The 23,822-nt window shown below is 39.0% G+C and overlaps 1 protein-coding gene across 5 annotated transcripts in view; it reads left to right on the plus strand.

The window, feature by feature from the left end:
- Positions 1–23,822, plus strand: part of FRMPD4 (FERM and PDZ domain containing 4) — a 583,947-nt gene that overhangs the window by 534,877 nt on the left and 25,248 nt on the right. For all 5 annotated transcript variants that reach the window (XM_054472023.1, XM_054472020.1, XM_054472022.1 and 2 more), the window contains exons 6-9: positions 8,042–8,146; positions 10,641–10,748; positions 14,750–14,881; positions 18,857–18,976. In XM_054472023.1, the coding sequence (XP_054327998.1) occupies positions 8,042–8,146; positions 10,641–10,748; positions 14,750–14,881; positions 18,857–18,976 (465 nt within the window). The remainder of the gene's footprint in view (positions 1–8,041; positions 8,147–10,640; positions 10,749–14,749; positions 14,882–18,856; positions 18,977–23,822) is intronic.

Raw genomic sequence — 23,822 nt, forward strand, 5'->3', positions numbered from 1 at the left:
TTAAAAAAAAACAACTTTATCATGGTATAATCTGCATACCATAAAATTCATCCATTTTCAGTGTACAGTTCTATGGTCTTCATAAAATCTACTGAGGTATGCAACGATCACCCCATCCAGTTTGAGAACCTTTCCATCCCCCCAATAAGATCCCTGTTCCCATTTACAATTAATCCCTGTTCCCACACTCAGTCCTAGGCAACCACTAATTTCCTTTCTATTTGTATAGACTTGCAACTGCTTGCAAATTTCATACGTTGTCAGTTGAACTAAAAATTACCGAGGCAAATTCCTTTAGATTTTTCCCAAAATGGTTCCTGTCAGTCTGTCCTTCATACGGAGTGGCAGCGATTCCAGCCTGCTTAAGCTCCTATTTTCTTCCCCATAGAATTGGAGCATTTCTATATCAATTAAAGGGCTCCGGTACTTGCTGATCTCCATCTTCTGACCAAACTCTTCATTTCCCCTGTCCCAGAATTTTTCCCCTAAGCTCTGTGGGCTAGGCATTTTAGACAGGAAATGATAAAGATCGGGATTCTGATAAGACCACAAACAGAACTAACCAAGACAACAAATTATGCCATCTAGGATGTAACTATGCATATTTATATTAAAAGCTCAGTTTAATATTGACTGTTACTGTTAACTCCATCTCTTTGACAGAACTTACACACATACACACACATTGGAATTTGAAAACTAAGGAGGCCCCAGGATGTTAGAGAACCACGACTTGAGATCTAGCTCCCAGCAGTATAACAAACGAGTCAGCAGTGACTACCATAGCTGCTCAGAACCTTCGTCTCCTCATCTGTCTGATTCCGAGATTCCTTCCATGTGCTTCTATATAAAATGCAGCTGGGCTGTTTTTAGATTGTTTTGGTTAACCAAATTGTCATTTTCACTTACTTCACATATATCCACATTTCTTATTTGCAGTGGACAAATTCATTTGGGTAAAGCCAATGTAAATGTCTGTAATAAGCATTGAACAACTATAAATTGAGATTGAACAACTATAAATTCCTGATGGAACTTCATGTTTGCATTGTCATTCCCAAATTCTCTTTCTACATTTTATAATCTATTAAAAACGCAAGATCAGGCAGGACCTTTTTTTTTTGTTTTTTGTTTGTTTGTTTGTTTTGCAATGTGGGATACTGTTTTACCTCATGCAGTAAACTTAGAAAAAGAAAGAAGAGTTTTACATGTAAGTTTATGGTTGTGTCTTGTGACTTTACTTGCTGTTTGCCATTGGAGTCCATGTGACTTGTTATTCATTTGAATATTGATTACTATCAGTGAATCATGGCACTTCCTTTTAACAGATAATCTGGAATTTTCTAGGAGTTCGGATGGCTCTTGCCGTTGTGCTACATTGAAAGGCAACACTTAGCCACAATATTTAGGAGGAAGTGTCACATGTTCTTATAGCCAACAGCTGTACCTCTGCTCCAGAGTCACTTTCCCCTTGCGCAATCACTGCAGATAAATTCTCTCATATTTGACTTTCCTTTGACCACTCTCCTTCGAGAAATGACTCCAGTCCCACCACCTCCTCGGCCTCGCTAAATAAATCCTTCTCACCTTTCAAGTCTCAGGCCAAATTCTAAATGCTACCTCAAGGTTTTTCAACCTTGGTATTGTTGACATTTGAACTGGAGAGTTCTCTGTTATGGGGACCTGTCCTGTGCATCATAGGATGTTTAGCAGCATGCCTGGCCTGTACCTACTAGATGCCAGTAGCACCCTCTCCCCAAGTTGTGACAAACCATAACGTCTCCAAACATTACCAAATGTCCCTTGGGAGCAAAATTACTCCCAGCTGAGAACCACTGTCCCACCTAAAGTCTTCCCTTTACTGTTCAAATCCCAAATGGCTTTTCTCTCCTCCGAGGTGTGGAAGTTGAAATTAAAGAATTAAAACCCCAAAGTTTTTTAAATGGATATCAGACATGGAGAGGAGAGCAGATGGGAAAAGACAAGACTGCAATCTTATACTTTTGTGTTTGGATTTTACTACAAGCAAGTTGCTTTTTGTAAAAAAAAAAAAAAAAAAAAAAAAAAATACTTACTGAGTTTCATTTATTTGTTAAACATCTTCTTAGCAATCAAGATTGACAAACAGAAACAGATGACCCAGCAGACCAAAAGAAAGTCCATAAGTTCTACTTTTATTACAGACAATAAAAATTAGCATTTTAATTTCTTTTGCAACTTGCTGGACAGCATTTTTAATGTTGTATTTCTTCTGCATAAGGTCCAGTAAAGATAGAGAGCCGATGTTCATATCTTCCGGCCACATTCCACATGTGCCCAGGGTACCCCAACATGACACAACTGCAGAAATTGATCTCCAATGAGACCTAGGTCAAGGGGGAATGGGGTGAGAGTCTTAGGATTCCTGAAATTCTTTGATAAGAAGTAATTCTTAATAGGTTGCTGAATTTTTTTTAAAAAGTATTATGGTAGGCTTTCCCCACCACCACGATTTTTACTGTTTTTCTTGGGAAAAAAAAGTACTAAGTGGAAGTACAGAAAGAAATACAGATGCAGAAAAATGTGTTGGCAAACTTTTCCCGCAGAGACAACCAGTGTAAACATTTTGACCTATTTCCTTCCAGTCTTTTTTTCTATGCCTTAGTTGAGATCATGCTGTACATATAATTTTATTTTGCCTCTTTTACTAAATATATCATAAACATTTCCTATGTCATCAAAAACTCTTTATAAGCATTATTTAAATGGCTGCAAAACATTACACTGAACCAAGATTTCCTTAACCAACCCCCATCATTGGGCCTTTCACATCGTCTTTAATGTTTTGCTATTATAAATAATTCCGAAAAGAAAATCTTTACTTATAAGTCTTAATCTGTAGTTAGTATTTCCCCAGGATGGAATTTTAGAAGGGGAATTTCTGGGTTACTCATGGGTTTTATTTGTTTGGCTCTGATATAACATCTTCTTTCCTTGTACTGTTATCCTTTTTTATTATAGATCTTTCATTGGCCAGCTCCTTCCTTTTTTCCTTTGACTCTGCTTTCTACAGTTTCCAAGTCTAGGATTCCAAAGCCAATCTTACCTGAGACAGAGAGTATTTAAAGAGTTTCTACAGCTGGGCGCGGTAGCTCACGCCTGTAATCCCAGCACTTTGGGAGGCCGAGGCAGGCAGATCACCTGAGGTCGGGAGTTCGAGACCAGCCTGATCAACATGCAGAAACCCCGTCTCTACTAAAAATACAAAATTAGCCAGGCATGGTGGCATATGTCTGTAATCCCAGCTACTAAGGAGGCTGAGGCAGGAGAATCACTTGAACCTGGGAGGCAGAGGTTGCAGTGAGCCAAGATTGCACCATTGCACGCCAGCCTGGGCAACAAGAGTGAAACTCTGTCTCAAAAAACAAAAAAGAGTTTCTACAACTTCCCCTCATGCAACCCCAACTCAACGGGACTTGAGCTAAGTCATTCTCTCAGTTCTGGTGTCCCGTGAGCTAGCATAATTCACATTCCTTTAGGTTTCTTCTAGTCCAAAGAGCTGAGGGACCTGCTTTCCTGCCTCCATCTTCCTAACTACATTTTACTGTGTTACACACAGCTGAGAGAGGATACACACCTCTTCATGGAAACCCCAGTGTAGCACATTCTATCAGAGCCCAGACCATACGTCATGCTGAGCATGCCAGCCCAATTTCCAATGAAGAACACCTGTGAGTCTTTGCCTGTGGGCTCTTCCTGGCCCCAGGAGCATGCTCATGGAGCAGGCCACAAGTGTTGAGGAATTATCATTCCTAGAAAGGCTGTGTTTTGTGTTCTCTTACATGGTGGTCAGTCAGATGTAGCCACAAGAGGGGACACAGGAGAGGTGCAGGAAAAAGAAGGTTTTTTATACTCACAGGTCCTAGAGAAACTGCATGCCAAGAGGAGGGGTCACATGAGAGGGAGCACCAAGGGAGCCGATTCAACCAACCAGGTGGGGAGCAGACAGAGAGGGTAGAGCCTGTGGGCAAGTGCCTTTATCAGGGGGTCAGGGTGGAACACACAAGAAAAGTGCAAGGGAATTTCATTGGTCTGTTTAAATGTTACTAAGTCACAGTCAGGGGAGGGTGGGAAAGAGTACTTGTGGCAGGAGCTAACTTTATCACACTGGTGCACCTGGTTGCCTGGGCAGGGTGCTCACATCCTGTTTGTGGGGATGTTGAGGCAGCAGGAAAATATGAATTTTGAAAACTTACAATACAAGGAGACACTCCATCAATGATTGACAGAAACTGGTGGATAAATACCCCAGCTCCCTCTCTCCTCAGACAGTATAACTCTGAGGCATGTGGTCTACCTTGTTTCCCAGAGGTTCCCAGCAGGAGTAAGCTCCAGTTGCCTGTAGTGGTGCCTTAGTAACAGCAAATACTTTACTGGTTTATTCTCCCTTCCTGCCTGCCTTCCCCACTCACCTACCTGGGATTCCTGTGAGCACCTCCCAAATCAGCTACCTGCTTGTGAATCCTTGTCTTAGGTCTGCATTTTGGAGACTCCAAACTAAGCCAACCAGTGATAACTGTAGGTGAGTCTTCACCAAATGTTCACTCAATACCTGCTATATAAGTAATACTGTAGAGCTCTAGGAATTGCAAGTTCAAGACCTTGCCCTTCAATTTCAGAAATTAATCTTATTTCTGTAATTTTTTCAAAATATGTTCTAGTAACTTCTAAGAGCATTCAAAAGCATCAGGAGCATTCCACACACTATTGTGGCCATCTTAGCAACAGCAAATTTGGAAAATGTACAGGGGTTGATTAGGGGCCTGATAATCTTAAAATTAATTAACAGTAGGAGAATCTGATTATTCTAAATGGTAATTACTTGTTATTTCCACCACAGGATATGAAGTGCTTGTGATCAACACCTACAGGTTGCTCAGAATTAATTCAGCAGGCTTTCAAGTGGTACACATCGTATATTTTTGAAAGCAAAGATAAATCTGTGTTAAAACTATAGTCATGACTGGTTTACATTACCCCATATAACACAAGTAACTCTAGCCAGTGGAATAAGCCAGTACTTTGTTGATTCTCATTAAGTAGCCTTCAGACTTGGAGAGCCTATGTAGTTGTTATCAAAAAGTAATTTCCAAAACGTTTGTCAGTTTTATGAAATAGTCACAAACCCAGAACAAAAAAAACTACTTGTTATGAATTCTTAGTTAGAAGTTTATCCCGAGTCTGTTGACTTCAAATTGTGTATAAAATAATATTTACTTAACAACCTTGGCTATTTAGTTTCCTTTCTGGTCTTCCTAAATTACCATGTTTCTCATTATGGCATCGTAAATAAATACAGGAATGAAGTTACATAAAATGGGCATGCTACATATAGCTAGAGAGAGGAGATAGTACATAAGGTTATTTGCCCCTAAAGTAAATAGCCCCATGTTTACTGGCCTCAGCATGGCTAGTAAATATGGAGCTATTTACTTCAGGGGAAAATAACCTTATGTATTTTCGTGATCCCTGGGAACACCATGGCACTCTAAGGTCATATCAAATGATATGCATCCGAAAACTCTATATTTTTTATTGAAGCAAAGAATTAGGTGGAACACTTTAGAAAAATATGGCAAAATATAACATTTAAAAATTGAGATGCATAGAGGAATAAACCTCGGTATCTGGCGCACTGAACACGTGAACTATTTCATTCCCAAACAATGCTGGAGAAGTGGGGTGTGACTGCATTAAAACATCTCATCTAATTAGTAGTGTCTGTTCTGGGTAGCTTTATTACAGCCGCTTCACTTGTGCTCAACTCATTGTGCCAATGTAAATACCGCCTGCCTAAAATCATTACGGGAGAATAATGTTTTCCCTTCAGCTAAAAAATGACATATCAAAAGCAAATGCACTCCCCACTGTATGATTTGCTCGTTAATCATTACTAAAGTTGGCCTATAATTACAAAGATACTGATGAGAACACCCTGTCACATCACTTCAGCTCTGCAGCATGACTTTTAAAAGTCACGTTGAGCATGTTTAAAGCTATTCTTTCGGTTTCTTGCTGTCGTTTGTTTGTTTGTTTGTTTTTTAAAGAGGGCAGCCATTCTGTTAAAACATCTTGCATAAATGGATGAATTCAAGCTCTGGGAGACAAATCATCCATTTATCCAGTCTTCTAAGACACTACTCATAGCAAAGGATGGGATAGATGTGGAGGGGAACTTTAGAAATAACAGGATTCTCCTGGTATTAAAGCAAAAACTCCATCCAGGAATACACACACACACACACACACGCACGCACGCACACACACGCACCCCACACACACCTTTTATCATACTTTTTTCAACAGCTTTTTTATTACAGTAAAATATACATAACATAAAATGTGCCATTTTAAACATTTAAAAGTGTACAATTTAGTGGCATTAAGTACGTTCAAAATGTTTTACAACCATTGCCACTACCTAGTTTCACAACTTTTTCATCACCCCGAAAGGAAACCCCGTATTCATTAAGCATCACTCCTCATTACCTCATTCTCCTCCACCCCCAGCCCGTGGCAACTACTAATCTACTTTCTGTCCCTATAGATTAGCCTATTCTGGACATTTCCTGTAAGTGGAATCATACAACATGTGGCCTTTTGTGTCTGGTGTCTTTCACTTAGCGTAATATTTTCCAGGTTCATCCATGTTGTAACATGTGTCAGAACTTCATTCCTTTTTATGGTTGAATAATATTTCATTGTACAGGTGGACATTTGATTTATCTATTTCATCATATTCCTTTTTAAATTTAATTGATCTTAAGTATACTTGTATTTGACAAGGATGAGAGTCCTTTTTTAAATTCATTTTACTTGAAAACCAAAGCATAGGTCACCTAGTTGGCTTTTGTATCTCTAGATTAGTACAATAAATAGAGGGTTATGCCTCTGTGTTGTTTCTAGAGTCAATTACTAGAATTCTTTATGCAACAGCCTCAATGTCTTAAGACTATATAGCATGGAAAACATTAGTTTGAACCATAGGCAATTGCCAGTATTTGACCATTTTCATTTATAAAACAACAATTGTATGATTAAAACTATTTATCTCTGTATTAGGGTTCATAGAGAATGTAATTCTTTTTAAAAATAAACAACAATGCCTGCAACATAGTAGATATATACTAGGTGTGAGTTCCCTTCCCCTTAGGCTTCTTTAAAATTATGCAACAATGGTGATTCTCAGATAAAGTGACTTTACCAAGATCATGCAGCAAGGGATGCCCCAGTATCACAGCACCCTTCTAGGCAGGTTCTCCCATTGTACTTCCAATTTCCGAGGAAGAATTGTGCCACATGGCCCCTCTTTCTAATAAAAGAAAGGAGAGGATCATAAAGCACAAAGAGCCCATAAGATGAGGAAGAATATGAAGTCAACTTTCAATTGTAAGGAAAGGTCTCGTCTCTACCCTGCCCAGTAAGATCATAGGATCACAAGTTACCAAGAAGAGGCTAAAACTCAGGTTGCAGGTACATAAAGCATGAGTGCTTGAGAGAGAGAGAGAGAGAGAGAGTACTTGTCTGCTCACATGCCCATATGCCCTTAATGTGAATAACAATGGGATTATCAATCATTTTAGGACTATCAGTGGCTCTTCTCCACCTCATTAAAATAGATGATTAATGACCAATTCATCATAAACCCAACATTAGATCTGACTACCACCTCACCTTGAACACTGTGCTCAAAGCTCTCTATTAAAAGCAGAGTTTGTGTGCTTTTGCAGCTATTGTTTTAAAACGTCCCTGGAAATGTGCTCAGTTAAAACATGGAACATGGTGGTGGTAGTTCTGATCTGGTGACTAAATCAAACTTACTAACTTATAGACATGACAGAGTTTTGACTGCATCTATAATTTGCATTTTGTCCTTGAATCGGACATACACCAAGCATTTTATTTTTTAGCAAAATTATTGCATACCTAAGACGGAAAACAACTGTTACAAGGTTTGCATTATGTTACCAGTAATCAGATAAAATGTTTTCTTTTCTTCTAGTCTCCCAAATCAGCATTTATTAGTGCTGCAAAAAAGGCAAGATTAAAGTCCAATCCAGTCAAAGTACGCTTCTCTGAGGAGGTCATCATCAACGGCCAAGTGTCGGTGAGTTTACAGTCGCCTGCTTTGTGACTCAGGGAAAGTCAATGAGGCAGAAGCTTTGCACTCAAACAAAGTCAGTAGTCCCACTGGAATGATTGATCTGAAATTGGTTGTTGGTTTTTACAGAGGTGTCAAATCTCAAGGTTGTAAAGGGCTTCAGAGATCATCAGGTTGGGCCTGAATCTCCTCTAGCATGGTCAGAATATGTGGTAGTCCAGGATTTCCTAGAATGCTTCCAATGTCAGAGACATCACTACTTTGCAAAGGAGTTCATATGATTTGGGATCACTGACACTGCCTCATTCATACTCAGCAAAATATGCCTCTTTGAAACTTCCACCTATTTCTTCCCATTCTGCTAACTAAGCATTCTTCCATATGATAGTGCTTTATGTATTTTTGAGAAAGGTATTGTGTTTCTCCTTTTCACTTCCCCAGAAAAGCCTAATCTTTCAACTAATCAGGCAAAGAAGTTAAAATGATGGAAAAATTTTATGTAGGCAACCAGAACTGAAGAAATACTACCCACATCTCCATAAATAGGTCCTGATAGAAATCATGATTACTCAGGCAATTAATTGATCTTCAGAATGAATAATGCAACTATCAACAGGATGTTTTGACTTTTTCTCCCAAAAATATACTGAAGTGTTTTCAGTTTTTAGAAAACTATCATCCAAGGCACTAATATTTTTTGGACCTTTGAAATGCCAGAGCATTGGTGTTCTGTTGGTATTGTTTAAATAAATCCACGAGGATAAAATCTCACCTACGATATATTCATTATTGATCACAAACTCTTCTCTGAGGTTGGTTCTGGATCTGAATCTGAAGATGTAGGCCTGTACATCCTGGGCAAGGCACTCATGCGCCAACTGTCTTTGAATCAAAACTTACTGATCTAGGGCTGCTCCACTTGGGGTCCAGCTATTGTGATGCTTGTGGGGAAGGCTAGAGGCTGTGGCTGTGCTGCCCTGTGAGCATGGTCTGTTCTGTGCCTCTCAATGCGTCCCATCACTCTGGATGCACGGTCACTGTACATTATTAATTTACAACAAGACTGTCCTAGCTGAAGTGTGGAAGGTACAGATGAATCAATATATAGCAGAAAGTCATCTGAAACTTACCTTTTCTGCCCAGAGCTTTCGAGCATGTAATTGAGTAACCAGGTAGCTTATGCATCTTTAGAAAGAATATGATCCTAGAAGCTGCTACAGCAGTGTCAGTTCATCCCTGGATATAGCAGGACTCCTGCAAGGCAGCTGATGTGTGAGGACACCTCTGAGGATAATCATCTCCTGAAGCCTCCACAGCCCTGCCACAGGCTTGTGAATGGCAGGGATGTTCAGTCACGTGGATGCTCCTCAGACTTCATGACTGTCTTCATTTCCAGTTTACCCTTGGTCTTCTGAGTCACGGAGCACAATTTCTTCTGGACTGGGATCCAGATTTATTCAGTGTCTTGAGAGCAAGACTGTGCAGGAAGTCCACAGGAGCAGAAAGGAGGGGGAGGAAATTCAGGAAAAGAAATAGGAAGTGAAAGGCAGGAGGCCCATTATGGAAATACTCAGGGACTGAATTCTCTCTGACACTGGCAAATTCCTGAACATCTTGCCTTCAGTTCCCTCATGTGCAAAACAAGGGATGTGTGCACTCATGACTGCTGAGTTCTCCTCAACTCCTAGGACTTTATGACCAACTACATGTGAATAACTCAGCTCTCTCCTGGGACTTATAGAAGTCATTCAGTGTGCCCTCTTCCTCCTTCTTTCTTCTCTCTCATCTCTCACTACTTCCAATGAAAGAAAAAATGCAAAGAAATAACATTTCTATTGTTTGCTTTTTGTCATGTTTCAAGCTGGCATCTTTTTCCGAGTTATTTCTAGATTATGATCTTGTTCATTATAGACAATGTTTTACTCTCTTAACACATTAAGCCATTCCTTATCTTTTCCCTTGGAGTTTTGTTTTTTGTTTTTGTTTTTGTTTTTGTTTGCAGTTGCAAGATTTAATAGAGTTCTCTTGGAGTTTAAGAATCATTCCTAACTGGGTGAAAATACTTTCACAAAATAACTTTATACTTGAAGCTTATTTATGCTGATGACTCACCATCATGACACTGCCAGGCAACAACAGTACCTCATCAAACAGCATCATTGTTGGTCTTTGTTCTGCTCAAGACGTCCTGCCCTGCTTAGGTCTGGGCTTGTAGTTCCAAATGTCAAAGCCTAATTACAAAAGAATCATGTCTGCAATCATGTTTGCCAGTGGGGAATCTTGAGTTAAAAAAAACTCATCTGATTGATTTTCCGATGAGCAAATGTATTTTGCTATGAGCAACTTAACTCACATATCACCAAAGGAATGCCTTGTTAGCCTTAGAGAGTTTGATTGCTTTTTAATGCCATGCTTAGAATAAACTATAGATGTGCTGCTACTGCAAAGAGAAGAGTTACAGTTTGATCAACTTATGCCCTCCCCTTTTTTTGTTAAACAGGAAACTGTTAAGGACAACTCACTTCTTTTTATGCCAAATGTTTTGAAAGTCTATCTGGAAAATGGGCAGACCAAATCATTTCGTTTTGACTGCAGCACTTCCATTAAGGTAAGATGACCTGGTAAACTCTGTCTCTGGACTCTTTCAGGTACAACATGCAGGACACTGTGAGCCATTGTAGCAGCATCTTCTTTCAGAACTATCCCTTTATTTCTGCAATTTTTTGATTGCCTCCATATAATGTAGTCTGTTAATACTTCAAACCAAACCAAAGCCAAAAGCTTAAACCAAGAAGGTTCTGCTCTTTTATTTCTCTTGGTGTTGCAAAACAATATAATATGCTGTCAGTGAAGAAACACTAGAGCTAGTCCTTTTAATGCAACTACAGATTAATTAAAATAGTGTGACTATCACCAAGAAGGCTTGGCACCCTGCCCAAGGCCAGCATGATTTCTCAGCAATATCAGCTGCTCAGAAGATTAAGCTGTTAGCTGTTAATTGAATATTTGCTACTTTGGTGTCCAGCAAAAAACAAGGGGTAGAATAATGTAAAAGTAACATTTACTTTTAATTTCTGTAACCAATTTCATGGTAATGATGCATAAAGAGGCAGAAATGAGGCCTGCTTCTTAGAAGAAGGGCTGGAAAGGAAGACTCACAAAGCAATCCTATTCTTTCAGAGCCACAGGTGAGTTTTAGATAATAGGTATTATAGCAAAGCATATGGTTTTTTTTCCCCACATGCTTTCTTCCTGGAAAAGAAAAGTACAGAATCTCTTCCTTTTATTGGACAAAAGTGTATTCAGAAATTGATTGCTCCCTAATGCTTCATCAGCCTAAAATAGGCTTTCTTCACATGGCACAGTAAAAAAGATTTTATGAAGGTAAAAGAGTACCTAGTGATTATCTGTATAATAATCTATCAAGAGAATATCAACCCACTGTTTAAAAAGTCTATCAATATCCGACCTCTAATTCTTGTTGATTTTTTTAATTAATCAGCATAGACCTCACACGTAGAAGCATTTCTGCAAAGACCCACTCACTGTGTATTCTTATTGTCATGATACCAGCAAGCAGCTTGTTTTGAATTGCTATAAGTATGTAGTGGCTTAATAGGTCATGCAGTGGAAAATATTAGATTGATGTTGGAGCATTAAATCATCCTTAAATCATTCCAGATGAAATATTAACTTCCTTTATACAAGACTTCTAATTTTAAATGGTGATGACTGGAAAGGTCTTCTTCCCTTTTTCCTCATTCATTATCAGTTTGTGGTGAGATGTTAATGTAATTATTGATCAACTAACCCAAGAGTAGGCAAACTTTTTCTGGAAAGGGCTAGATAGTAAATATTTTAGGCTTTGTGGGCCATTTGATCTCTGTTTCAACTACTGAACTCTGTCATTATATCAGGAAAGCAGCCATGAACAGGTGGGTTTGGTTAGTCCTTAAGACAATGCTCAGTTTTGACAATTCACCCAAAGGACTCACAGAACTCAGCAATTTGTTATACTCACAATTACAGTATATTATAGCAAAAGAATACAGAATAGAATTAGCAATGGGAAAGGCTCGTAGTCAGGGCACAGGAGAGATTGAGTGAAAAGCTTCCAGATGTCCTCTTCCAGTGGATTCATACAGATAATGCTTAATTCTCCCAGAAATGATGCATGACAATATGCATCAAGTACTGCCAACCAGGGACGTTCACCAGAGCCTTGGTGTCCAGAGTTTTTATTGGGAGTTTTCCACATGGACACAGCTAACCACCTGCATGGTTGACCTTAGTATCCAGTCTCTCCAGAGTTAGAGCTGATACCATATGGCCCAATGTTCTCACTATAAATCAATTGTTAGCACAGACTATCTGGTATGGCCCAAGGCCACCCAGTAAACAAAAACACTCCTATCAGACAGGACAGTCCAAGGGCTTACAGGTTACTTCCTAAGAGTGGAGAAAAAGAGCAAATTTTTCTTTAGGCAAGGTTAATCTGTTACTTCACAGTCAATATGTGAACAAATGGGCATGGCCAGATATAACCCACAGGTCACAATTGGCAGACCTCTGAAATAACCCACAGAGCTACATTATTACAGCTCTTTCTGACACCATGGCCTTGTTTTGTGTTGTCAACTGGTCAACTCCCTGCCATTGGATTCCCTACCCCACCTGAAGACCTAGGTAAAGACTTGAATGCATTTCTTAACAGAAATAAATCTAAATTTAAGAAAGCCCTGTTGTCCATTCCCTCCAGCCTCTTTATTACGGAACATATGCAAGACTAAGTTTGATTTCCCTGAGGATTGCAGATGACAATGAGAAGACAGGAAGAAATGCAAAGAGTTCACATCAAATTCAAGTTATCTTATCTTATACCTAACAGCCTCATTATTACAATAGACACTGGCTGGTAGGTGTAAAGTAGAAATAGTGTAGTTATGAAAGGAATATGACACTGTGTAACAAAAATTGCCAAAATTCTTGCTGCAGAATTACAATAGGGAAAAACTATTGCTGTTGATTTTCCAATGTCCTCCCTGGTGGTTCAGGAAAATGCTTTATAAAGTATGTGTTGCCACACAAAGGCTGGTTTTGTTTTCTCTTTCCTGGGCTTTAAGAGAAAATTATAAAGCAGGGAAATCTTTTTTTTTTTTTTTTTTTTTTTTGAAATTCAACATAGTCAAAGCATTTCTCTTGAATGATTTTTTTTCAGGAGTGGGTGGATGTGGGGATCTTTGATTTAATGGAGCCTGAAGAAATTGAAAAAGGACCACAGAGAAGGATTAAAACATCAGAACAGTCAGTAAAAGAAAACTATAAGTTTTCACTCTAAGGTTTCTGGATCTTGGCACTGTTGAGATATTGGGCCAAATCATTCTTTACTGTGAGGCTATCTCTGCATTGCAAGATGTTGAGCAGCATTTCTGGCCTCTACACACTCCATGGCAGTAGTGTCCCCAACCCTATTGTGACAACCAAAAATGTCTCCAGAAATTTCCAAATGTTGCAGTGGGGCAAAACTTCCCTATAGAATTTTTAGCATCTGAGTCTAAATTATCTTCGAGGGATCATTTACCAGTTTTCAAGTACATGAAAAAAGTATAGGTTGAAGAGATTAGTTTTACATTGTAGTAAATGTGAGTGTTTGTATATGGAACACCTTTCTGATCATAAATGCTTAATCCTATAAAAGACTGCTGACAAAGCTTGCTCATTCCACCTTCCCCAGAGATGTAAAATAAATATATGTATGTTATTATGGTGCCCTCACTGTGTGCCAAACAATGTTATAATAAACGCTTTGTATGTGTGAACTCATTTAATCTTTATATCCATTCTGAGATAAGCATTATTATTATTATCCCCAGTTTACACACAGGGAAACTAAGATACTTAGCGACTAAATAACTTCCCCAAAGCTGCACAGCTAATAAGTAGTAGAGCTAGGATTAGAAGCCTAACTGTTTCCTTAGCCCCCATTCCTTACAACCACTACACTGCTCTTTCAGAAGGGTAACCCAGGGTCAACAAGCAGATATTTCAGTCTTCACAGTCTCTGTTGCAACTACTCAACTCTGCTGATGCAGCACACAACATCAGCCATAGATTTTAGATAAACAAATGGGTATGACCATGTCCCATTAAAACTTTATTTACAAAAGCTGATGGTGGGCTAGTTTTGGCATGCAGGCCATGTTTTCCAACCCTTGGGGCAGACCACTTTCAGAACTGGTTTAATTGCTACCCCATTTAGAGAAAAGGAGAATTGAACTGGCTACACTGCACAATCTATTGACAACCTTTCTATATCAAGAGCTTACATGATATTAAGCTCCTCCTCCAGCTATTTACCTTGTTAACTCTCTGTTTTGAACTCCATAAAGATTTTGAATGATCGAGGAGGCCAGGAAAAGGGCAAGAGAAGGAAGACTTCATTTCTGCATCTTTTTGGATCTTTGCAGCATTAAATTTCAGAATCAACCAAAAGTATAAAATTGCAAGATTGGCAGCCTACATGTGTAACAAACACTTTTCAGTCATGGTAGACTCCACAAGATGGCAGCTTCGATTTTGGTCTCATCATGTTCATGTTTCCTCTGTAAGGATGTCATCTTAACCCTTCAAGAGAAGCTCTCCATCAAAGGCATTGAACACTTCTCTCTCATGCTGGAGCAGAGGACAGAAGGGGCCGGAACGAAGCTGCTCTTGCTTCATGAACAGGAGACTCTAACTCAGGTCTGTGAAATCTCACCCTCAAGTGATGAGGCTGCTGGTTAGAGCAGAGGTTGCCCAGTTCCAAGATTTCTCCCCCACTCTAATCCTGTAAATGTATTAATTGTATCCCTGGGTATCCTCTGTAAAGGAAGTGCTGGCATTCTTAATGCATTTTACACCTCAAGGTCATGTTTCCCTTTCTGCCCATCTTTTGCAGACTGTCAGTCTCACAGCTAGATTTGTCATTCAAAGTCTCACCAGCTGCACATTGAGAATATAGCTCTGTAAAATTACATTTTATGGGATTACGGTGATCTGTTCACCTGTTTTGGTCAACAATCTCTTGAAACCATTAAAAAGAAATGGTTTCTGGGATTACTTAAATTAATCCAAAATCATATTTAGTTGTTTGAAATTCTGGGTGCATACTTAAGACTATTTTTGGAAGCCTGAAATCTCTGCCCCAGTCCTGCCCGCTATAAATATGTGATCTACCAATGTGTCCCAGTTCCTGATTACCAAGATGCCACCCCCATCTGTTCCCTGGGGAGACAAGCAGGCTGCTTGGCTGCTGAATTCAGCGCAGCACCCTGATTTTTCTTGTGACACAAGCAAAGTCTTTGTTGAATGTATAAAAGATTTCAACAAATTCCTCTTCCAGAGGAGAGATCAATGATAACAGAACTTTACGGAGAGGGGTAGGAGGGGACACCAGGAGGAGAAGCATCAGATGCTGCCAGCTGGATGGAGTGGCAAAAAGTGTCACACTAAAGTGCTTCTTGGTTGTTGTATATAAAAGCTGGTGTCCCACACATTGGGTCCTGCAAATATCCCCGATTCTCTTGATTCTGTCCAACTTTTTGTAATAGATTAGTTCAAAAGTTGCCATTTGTGATTTATATTCCTCTACCTAAACTTGGCTTATTATTTCCATCAAGTTTGTTTTTTGTTGTTGTTGTTGTTGTTTTGTTTTTTTGAGACAGAGTCTCACTCTGCTGCCCAGGGTGGAGTGCAGTGGTGCAATCATAGCTTATTGCAGGCTTGAACTCCTGGGCTCAAACTATCCTTCCACCTTAGCCTCCCAAAGTGCTGGGATTACAGGAATGAGCCCCCATGCCTGGCCTCTATTGAGTCTAAATCTACCTACAGATATTTTAAATCCCTTCTAATGGTTATTATTTTAACCTGTGCCAAACACTCTTGGAAATAAAGGACTTATTTTATGCTTCATTACAGGGGCACAACCCCTGATATACAGAATCTCTCATATGAAAGGTCAGTGTCTGGATCTGAGTTCCTCCGGAAGCAGAATTTAAGGATTTGAATGCATGTAGTTTATTTGGGAAGAGATATCTGGAAATACCCACAGAGGAATGGGGAAGAGAGATGAGAAAAATTGAGAGGCCAATAAAGAATGTATTATCAAGCCAGTTTCCACTGTGGGTAACTGGAGCTCAGTCCTACTGGAGAGCATTGGGAGACACCTCAGAGGTATCCCGCCGAGAGGCGAGGGAGCTGGGACATGTGCCTACCGACATGCTGTCTGTTATTGATGGTAGGCTGCTCTCTTGTTATTCGGGTTTGCCTTGTGCTATCGAATGGTCACAGGTGTTTGCTGTAAATATCCTTCGGCTTATAGCAATAAATGCCAAGGGGAAATGGGCAGACATCCAGTTACTACAAGTCTAATGAAACCCCCCACAACATTTTGATCTTTCTGGTTATACTTTCTCTCTAAACTTTTATCTACTACATAGCCTTTATAGGAAAGCTTCATGCTGATTTAGTTGGACAAAGATTCTCTAAAAGTCTCTTCTGATGCTAGGTAAACAAAACTTCCCGCTCCAATTACTACATTTCTTTTAAAATGTTGGAAGGAAACAAACTTCTAATAATCATTCTTTCTTTAACTTTATTTTTCATTATAGAATCAGAACTAAAACCGAAGTGCTAAAAATCAAGTATTATCTCTAGAAAAGAAAATGGATTTAAATATCCTGAAACAAACCAGCTATATGCCTTTGAAATCAATGCATATGAAAAAATTGATTGCTAAAATATTTGTAGGCATGATAAAAGTAGAGAGTAAGAAATTATATTTTTTCCAATAACAAAATCATTTTCAAACATTTAATTTCTATGAAAACCTCCCAATGGAACTTTTAAGCAACTATACCTGAATTTCTAGTGGTTTGATACTAAACTTCTGCTAGAAAATATTATTTATATACTACTTAAAGTTTCCAAGAAATTGTTTCTGTTTGTTTATTTTAGAAAGCGTTACGGACTGCCATTTCTAATGACTTGAAGCAACCTTTTTGCATTACATTAATTCATTTCCCAAAACCAGTGTAACCTTCTGATACTAAAAGTAAACTCAAGATAAGATGGCTTATGGAAAATTCAAGAAAGAAAAGTTGAACAAGTAATTAAAGGAGTCAGAGATATGGTGATTCCTGACTTTCTAACACACCAGAACAAACCTTCTGGCAAAACAGCCCATGAAGTCGCTGTGAAACACAACAGCAAGGCTGGCCAGCACTAGTGGCCTCTTAGGGTCCCCAATTTCTTTATTCCTGGTTTGCTTTACCATCAGCCAGTGATGAGTAGCCCATAGCCCTTGAGTCTCATGAATCCACTCAGCTCTGCAGGCCTGCCCACAGCCAGAAAGCTGGTGTGACTACTCAGGATGCCCACATATGTACAAGTAGGGTGTCTTTTTCCATTGGAATTCTTCTGTTCAACAAAGTTAGTGAACTGTAAATACATACACATGCATGCATACACACACCATGGGACTCAATAAAGCTATTTTATTTTAAATTTTTTAATTGCAGCTCACAAATATTTTTGTATTGCCAGATCTGTCCCCTGCATAAGAGTATTATACACAACTGTGTTGGTTCATGCTGCATGGTTTTCATTTTGTTTTGTTGACTCCTTGAAGGGAAATTGATGAGCTCTTGCCTTCTTTCTTAGAGTCCAATGTCTTTCATTCATTCAAGTGTTTATTAAACACATATTATTATTTATTAATTGATTTCCTTTTGTTGCAAAAGGAATTAAGAAATGAACTTCTAGTATGTGACACATATTTTGCTGTATAAAATGAAAACAAACTGAAATGAGCCATGGTCCTTAACCCTGAAGAACCTGTGGTGTATTTTAAGCTCCATTGAGCAAGTGGAACAATACCATCATGATATCAGAAGTTTGGAGTAGTTTGAAAACTTGTAGAATCTGATGTACTACATGGGCCAAAACTTCTGTCTTCCTACTTTCCAATGTGATGACATCTAAGGTTGACACTATCATGTTTTCATTGCAATAGTCAGTCTGGAGTCTAATTTGGAAAAACAAAACAAAACACAGCAATGTTATGCAATAATAAACCATACTGGACAATCTCTCTGCTGTCTCTTTGGATCCCCTTTTTGTACTCCCCAACATAGATTTGGGGTGCTATCACTAACAGCCAGCATCTGCAGATCTTCTTCCAAGGACTGCCCTCAGATTACCGGAGCCCATCGTGTCCAAACCTGGAAACTCACATCCCCTGGGATAGCTCTAAATGAATGACTCATCAGTGCTCCTTTGGCTGAGGTCTCAGCAGCTCTGTGGTATAGCTACAACTCCAGGGTCTCCTGCGGGATCAGGCTATAGCTACTCTCTGCTGGGGTTCCCTGAGAAGGCACCCTTGCTTGGCTTCTTCTTCTTTCCTGACCTGCTTCCCCCACTCCCTTACTAGCCTCCCCTGGGAGCACTTTCTTAATAAGTCCCTTGCACACAACCCCTCATCTCAGGGTCTGCTTCTGGGGAACCCAACCTAAGTGGCAAGGTTATGTGTAGTTTTCAGGGAATGAGTATCTATAAATACTAAAAGAATATCCGCTGATTCTTTCCTTAGTGTCCAAAAAAAGTTGACTGCTTCAGTGTCCCTCAGCCATTTCTCAGTCAGCACTGAAGGGTTCTTGTGTGATTGGTCTACTCTTCCAGGTGACACAGAGGCCCAGCTCCCATAAGATGAGATGTCTTTTCCGAATTAGCTTCGTCCCAAAAGATCCAATTGACCTTTTAAGGAGAGATCCAGTTGCTTTCGAGTATCTCTATGTTCAGGTATGTTAAAATTTTGGCATGTTTTATATCAATGTTGTGACATAAACTAACTTTGGGGCTTTGCCCTGAATTCTTTAACTTGAAATCTTTCTTTTTTGTCCCCCACCTCAAGCTCAGTGAATCGTACAATAATTCTATGATGCTCTTTTTATTTTTACATTTGATTTTGAAATAACTTCATACTTCCAAAAAAGTTGCAAGAGTAGTCATCTATACCCTTCACCCAGATTCACCAGTTGTTTAACATTTTACTGCATTTACTTTCTCTTTAGTATATGCACGTTTTCTCTGCCCACACAAATACACATACAAATGTATATAATTTTTCTCTAAACCGTATGAAGGTCAATTACCAAAATAATTCTGGTTTACTCCTAAATACTTCAGCGTGTGTTTTCTAATAACAAAGACATTTTCTTATACAATTATTATACAAGTAACAAAATCAGGAAAGTAAACATTGATACATTTCCATTATCTCATCTACAGTTTATATCCATATTATGCCTATTATCCTCAAAATGTCTTTTATATATACATTTTTTCTAGAACAAGATGCATTGCAGGATCCCATTTTGCACTTAGTTGTCATGTCTCTTTAATCTCCTTAAATCTGGAACATTCCTCAGCCCTTTTTTGCCTTTCACAACCTTGATAGTTTTGAGGAGTACTAGTCAGCTATTTTATAGAAATCTCTCAATTTGGGTTTCTCTGATGTTTTCTTATGATTAGATTGATGTCATACATTTTAGGAAGAACAACATGAGTGACTGTGTCCTCAGTGTAACACATCAAGAGGCACATGATGTCAGTTTTTCCCTTTAATGGCAAAATGAACTTTGACTCTTGGTTAAGGTGATGTTCTCCGAATTCACCCAAAAGCTACTACTATTCCTTTTGTAATTAAAAAGTAATTTGTGGAGAGTCACTTTGTAACTCTTTTTATTTATTTATTTATTTTGAGATGGAATCTTGTTCTTGTCACCCAGGCTGGAGTGCAATGGCACGATCTTGGCTCACTGCAACCTCTGCCTCCCGGGTTCAAGTGATTCTCCTGCCTTAGCCTCCCAAGTAGTTGGGATAACAGGTGCCTGCCACCACGCCCAGCTAATTTTTGTATTTTTAGTAGAGACGGGGTTTTGCCATGTTGGCCAGGCTGGTCTTAAACTCCTGACTTCATGATCCACGCACCTTGGCCTCCCAAAGTGCTGGGATTACAGGCGTGAGCCACCGTGCCCGGCCTATAACTCTTATTATCTTCTTCATCAAACTCTCACCCACTAGTTTTAGTACTGAATGATGATTTTTTTTCTTTTTTTGAGACGGAGTTTCTCTCTTGTTGCCCAGGCTGGAGTGCAATGGCACGATCTTGGCTCACCGCAACCTCTGCCTCCTAGGTTCAAGAGATTCTGCTGCCTCAGCCTCCCGAGTAGCTGGGATTACAGGCATGCACCACTACGCCAGGCTAATTTTGTATTTTTAGTAGATACGGGGTTTCTCCATGTTGGTCAGGTTGGTCTCGAACTCCCACCCTCAGGTGATCTGCCCACCTCAGTCTCCCAAAGTGCTGGGATTATAGGCGTGAGCCACCGCGCCCAGCCCTAATTGATTCTTATCTGAATCCATTATTATAATTGTGGTTGAAAATTATGATTTTTCTAATTTCATTATTGCTTCTGCATTTATTAATTGGTATGATGAGAGTTTTCCCTTCTCCTTTATTTACTTATTTGTTCATTCATTTGATGCTTAGATTATTCTGAAAAATTGTGATATTCATTTTACTGAATTGTTAATTTCAAGGTGGTAAAACTTGAAGAGAACAGTCTTTTCCAGACTGATATCTGATTCTGAGCTATAATTCCCCAAAGATTAAAGTTTCCAGGAATGAGGATCTGGTGTAGTTTGTCCCAAAGGGAACTTATCCAAGTTGATATTTATGAGGTGTTCCTGTATTTTACTATAGCTGCTTCCTATTACTCTCACTTAAATTTCCAATATAATCATATTAAACAATAAGAACCAACTTACCTAATCCTTAGACAGCTTAGACATCTAGCAGTAGAACTAACTACTCGAAGAGGTTACAAATCTAAACATAACTTCCCCCTCCCCACTGCCAGAAAGAGAGAAAAAACAAAAATGAAGCAAAAAAAAAAAAAAAAAAGACATGCTGTCTTTGAGCATATCTGTATAAGGCAAAGATTGCTGGAGCCATATATAAAATATATAAAGCAAAAAAGTAAGAAAAATATAATAAAAAGAAGCATTTGTTAACTCTAGGTAGTTAATAACACTGGTGTTTGCTTTACTATTTTCAATACTTTCTTGTATATTTCAAAACATTTGTAATCTTCAAAAGCTGGGTAGAAAAAAAAGTAGGTGGAAGATGGAAGAGAGAGTAGCCAAGGTAGGTACCAGAGGTTAAGAATGGTGACATAAATTAAAGTGGCAATAAGCCCTGAAGATCACAGGTTAAGTCAGACAGGAAAGACAGAACATACAAGAACGTTCCAGCAGATGGGGGCACTCAGGGTGAGGCCAGTCAAATTTTTCCCACCTCAGTGGTCTTTGGAAGACTGTGGTATTTACAGCTCAGTGGGATGATTAATGTTCATAAAGATAACCCTACATCATTGGGAAAAGTCAAGTCCTGTTCAGTGAACCCTGTTGACCAAGTAAAGAAATGTGTAGTGTGCTTTAAAATATTTTCCACCCTGAACAACGAAACTGCCATGTTTTGGGTTTTTTAAATGTTAAGCTTTGATCACCTGGACCCCTCACTTGTCAACAATATCTCCTTGTCCCCAGCAGGTGTGACTGCATGAAACAGAGCCTGATTCTCAGCCGATCTGTTACTGCATCTTCCCCATGTCCCTGCTGAGAACCAATCCAGGGCTTCCCTACTGCAGCTCGGATCATGTGCTGCATTGTTAGTTGCAAATAAATAGTTACAGGTGCTGGTCAGTAGTCGCTGTGGACAGTGAGTGCATTCAGTGGTTGCTCTCTATAATTACATACTCACCCCATTCACAAGATGGTGCTTTCAAACTATTTTACTCTGCTTTCATTTAAACATCACGAGTCCATTGCATTTATAAAAGAACAATGTGGTTGCATTTGTCTTGGGGAGAGGAGACCTCTTAAGTAGACAAGGAGTACAGCTAAACCCAGTTCTGTTTAAGGTGTGTTTGCACAAATCTAATGCAGTTTAGGGAGATCTTTCTTATTCAACAGACACATGTTTTATACATGTGAGACTGTCCTCAGAACACGAAAATGTGTCTGGAAATCTTGCCCAGGGACTAACAGAAAAAGACTGAGGATGTTTCTGCTTTCTTGCCTTGGGTATAAAATAGGCAGTGAATTAGCCACCTCTTCAAGGCGTAGCCAGAGGAGGAAAAATAGAAAAACAGGTATGGTAGGCAATAAAGACCAAAATAAAGCAACTGTCATATATCCTCCGCTGAAACAGGAAATCAGAATGTCTTTGCCTCAGACCCTCTTCTTTGAAATGCCTTGTATCACAGAATGCGTGCTACCATAAGTCTAAAATAACATCTAATATAAGTCAACAGATCTGCAAATGGTGTCTGGGTGCCCATGTTAATTTCAAGATACTAAAAAGATGCAATAAAACAAGCCTAGAGAACAAAAAAGTAAGCAGGAGCAACATGTATCACTTTACAAAGATAAAATCAATTTAACTTAGTGGGCTCCTAATGAGGACAGTAGCCATTGACTAGATGAATCATGATGATGAAAACAGAAGTTGCAATACTAATATCTATTAATCTCCTAGTTCTTACTGGTCCGTGACATATGTTACAGATTTTAGCATGTATATTAACAATAAATGCTAATAGTCCAGATTGTTCAAATTTATCATTACAATGGGCTATACCGACATTTACCTGTCCACTATCTGTTAAGAAAAAGACTGTTATGTCAATTAGCAAATGAGTAAGACCTAAGAGGCTCCAAAATGTTTTCAACTACTATAGTCCTATTGGTTTCCTTTTTAAGATCTAACATGTTAGTTATAAATGAACATTCTGGAAGCCTCAAGTGGAGCCTTTTGGGACCTCTATTTAGCAAAACAGATACTACCCATTTGCTTGTATAACTGTATTTTAAGTAATATAGTTGAGAGCAGTAAAAGCATGATTAGTACCAAATATATATATATATGGAATATATATATTTTCCAAATTTCACACTCATTCTCCAGGATCAGTCTGAACTAATTATATAATGTAATTAATCACCTTGTCAAAAAATTCATCCAGAAGTCTAGTTAAATACAGGGTAAAGCAGTGATGGGAAATATGGTCCCAGCTATGACTCTTAGGAGAAGTAATAGTGATGGCTCATCTTTATCAAGTATCTTCCATTTCATGAAACATATTTACAGGTATCATGGCAACCTTGCGAGTTCATTGCTAACTCTCAAGTTAGTTGTTTTTGAGACTTAACTCATTTTTCCGATAAGGAAACTGAGGCTCAAGAGAGATGAAATGCCATGTTCAAGGTCATTTTATTAGAAGTTGACAGAACCTAGAATCAAACCTGGGGCTTTTGTCTCTAAATTCTATGCCCGAGTCCTCTTTCAATCCATCACGGCATAGCAGTTGTTGAAGAAAATGATTTATCAAAATCATTTCTCGAAAAATTGATTCCTCACTGTGCCAATGGTTTTCTCACCCCATCCTTTATGCGACTGTATAAAATGACCCTATCTAGGCTCTCAGCCCCTTGGAGCCCATGTGGACAACCCTGAGCACTTGGAAATAACTGGTAAACCCAAGACTAGAAAAACAAAATGGCAGCCTGTAATTGCTCTCAG

The sequence above is a fragment of the Pongo pygmaeus genome, chromosome X, assembly GCF_028885625.2.
Source record: "Pongo pygmaeus isolate AG05252 chromosome X, NHGRI_mPonPyg2-v2.0_pri, whole genome shotgun sequence".
Taxonomy (NCBI): domain Eukaryota; kingdom Metazoa; phylum Chordata; class Mammalia; order Primates; family Hominidae; genus Pongo; species Pongo pygmaeus.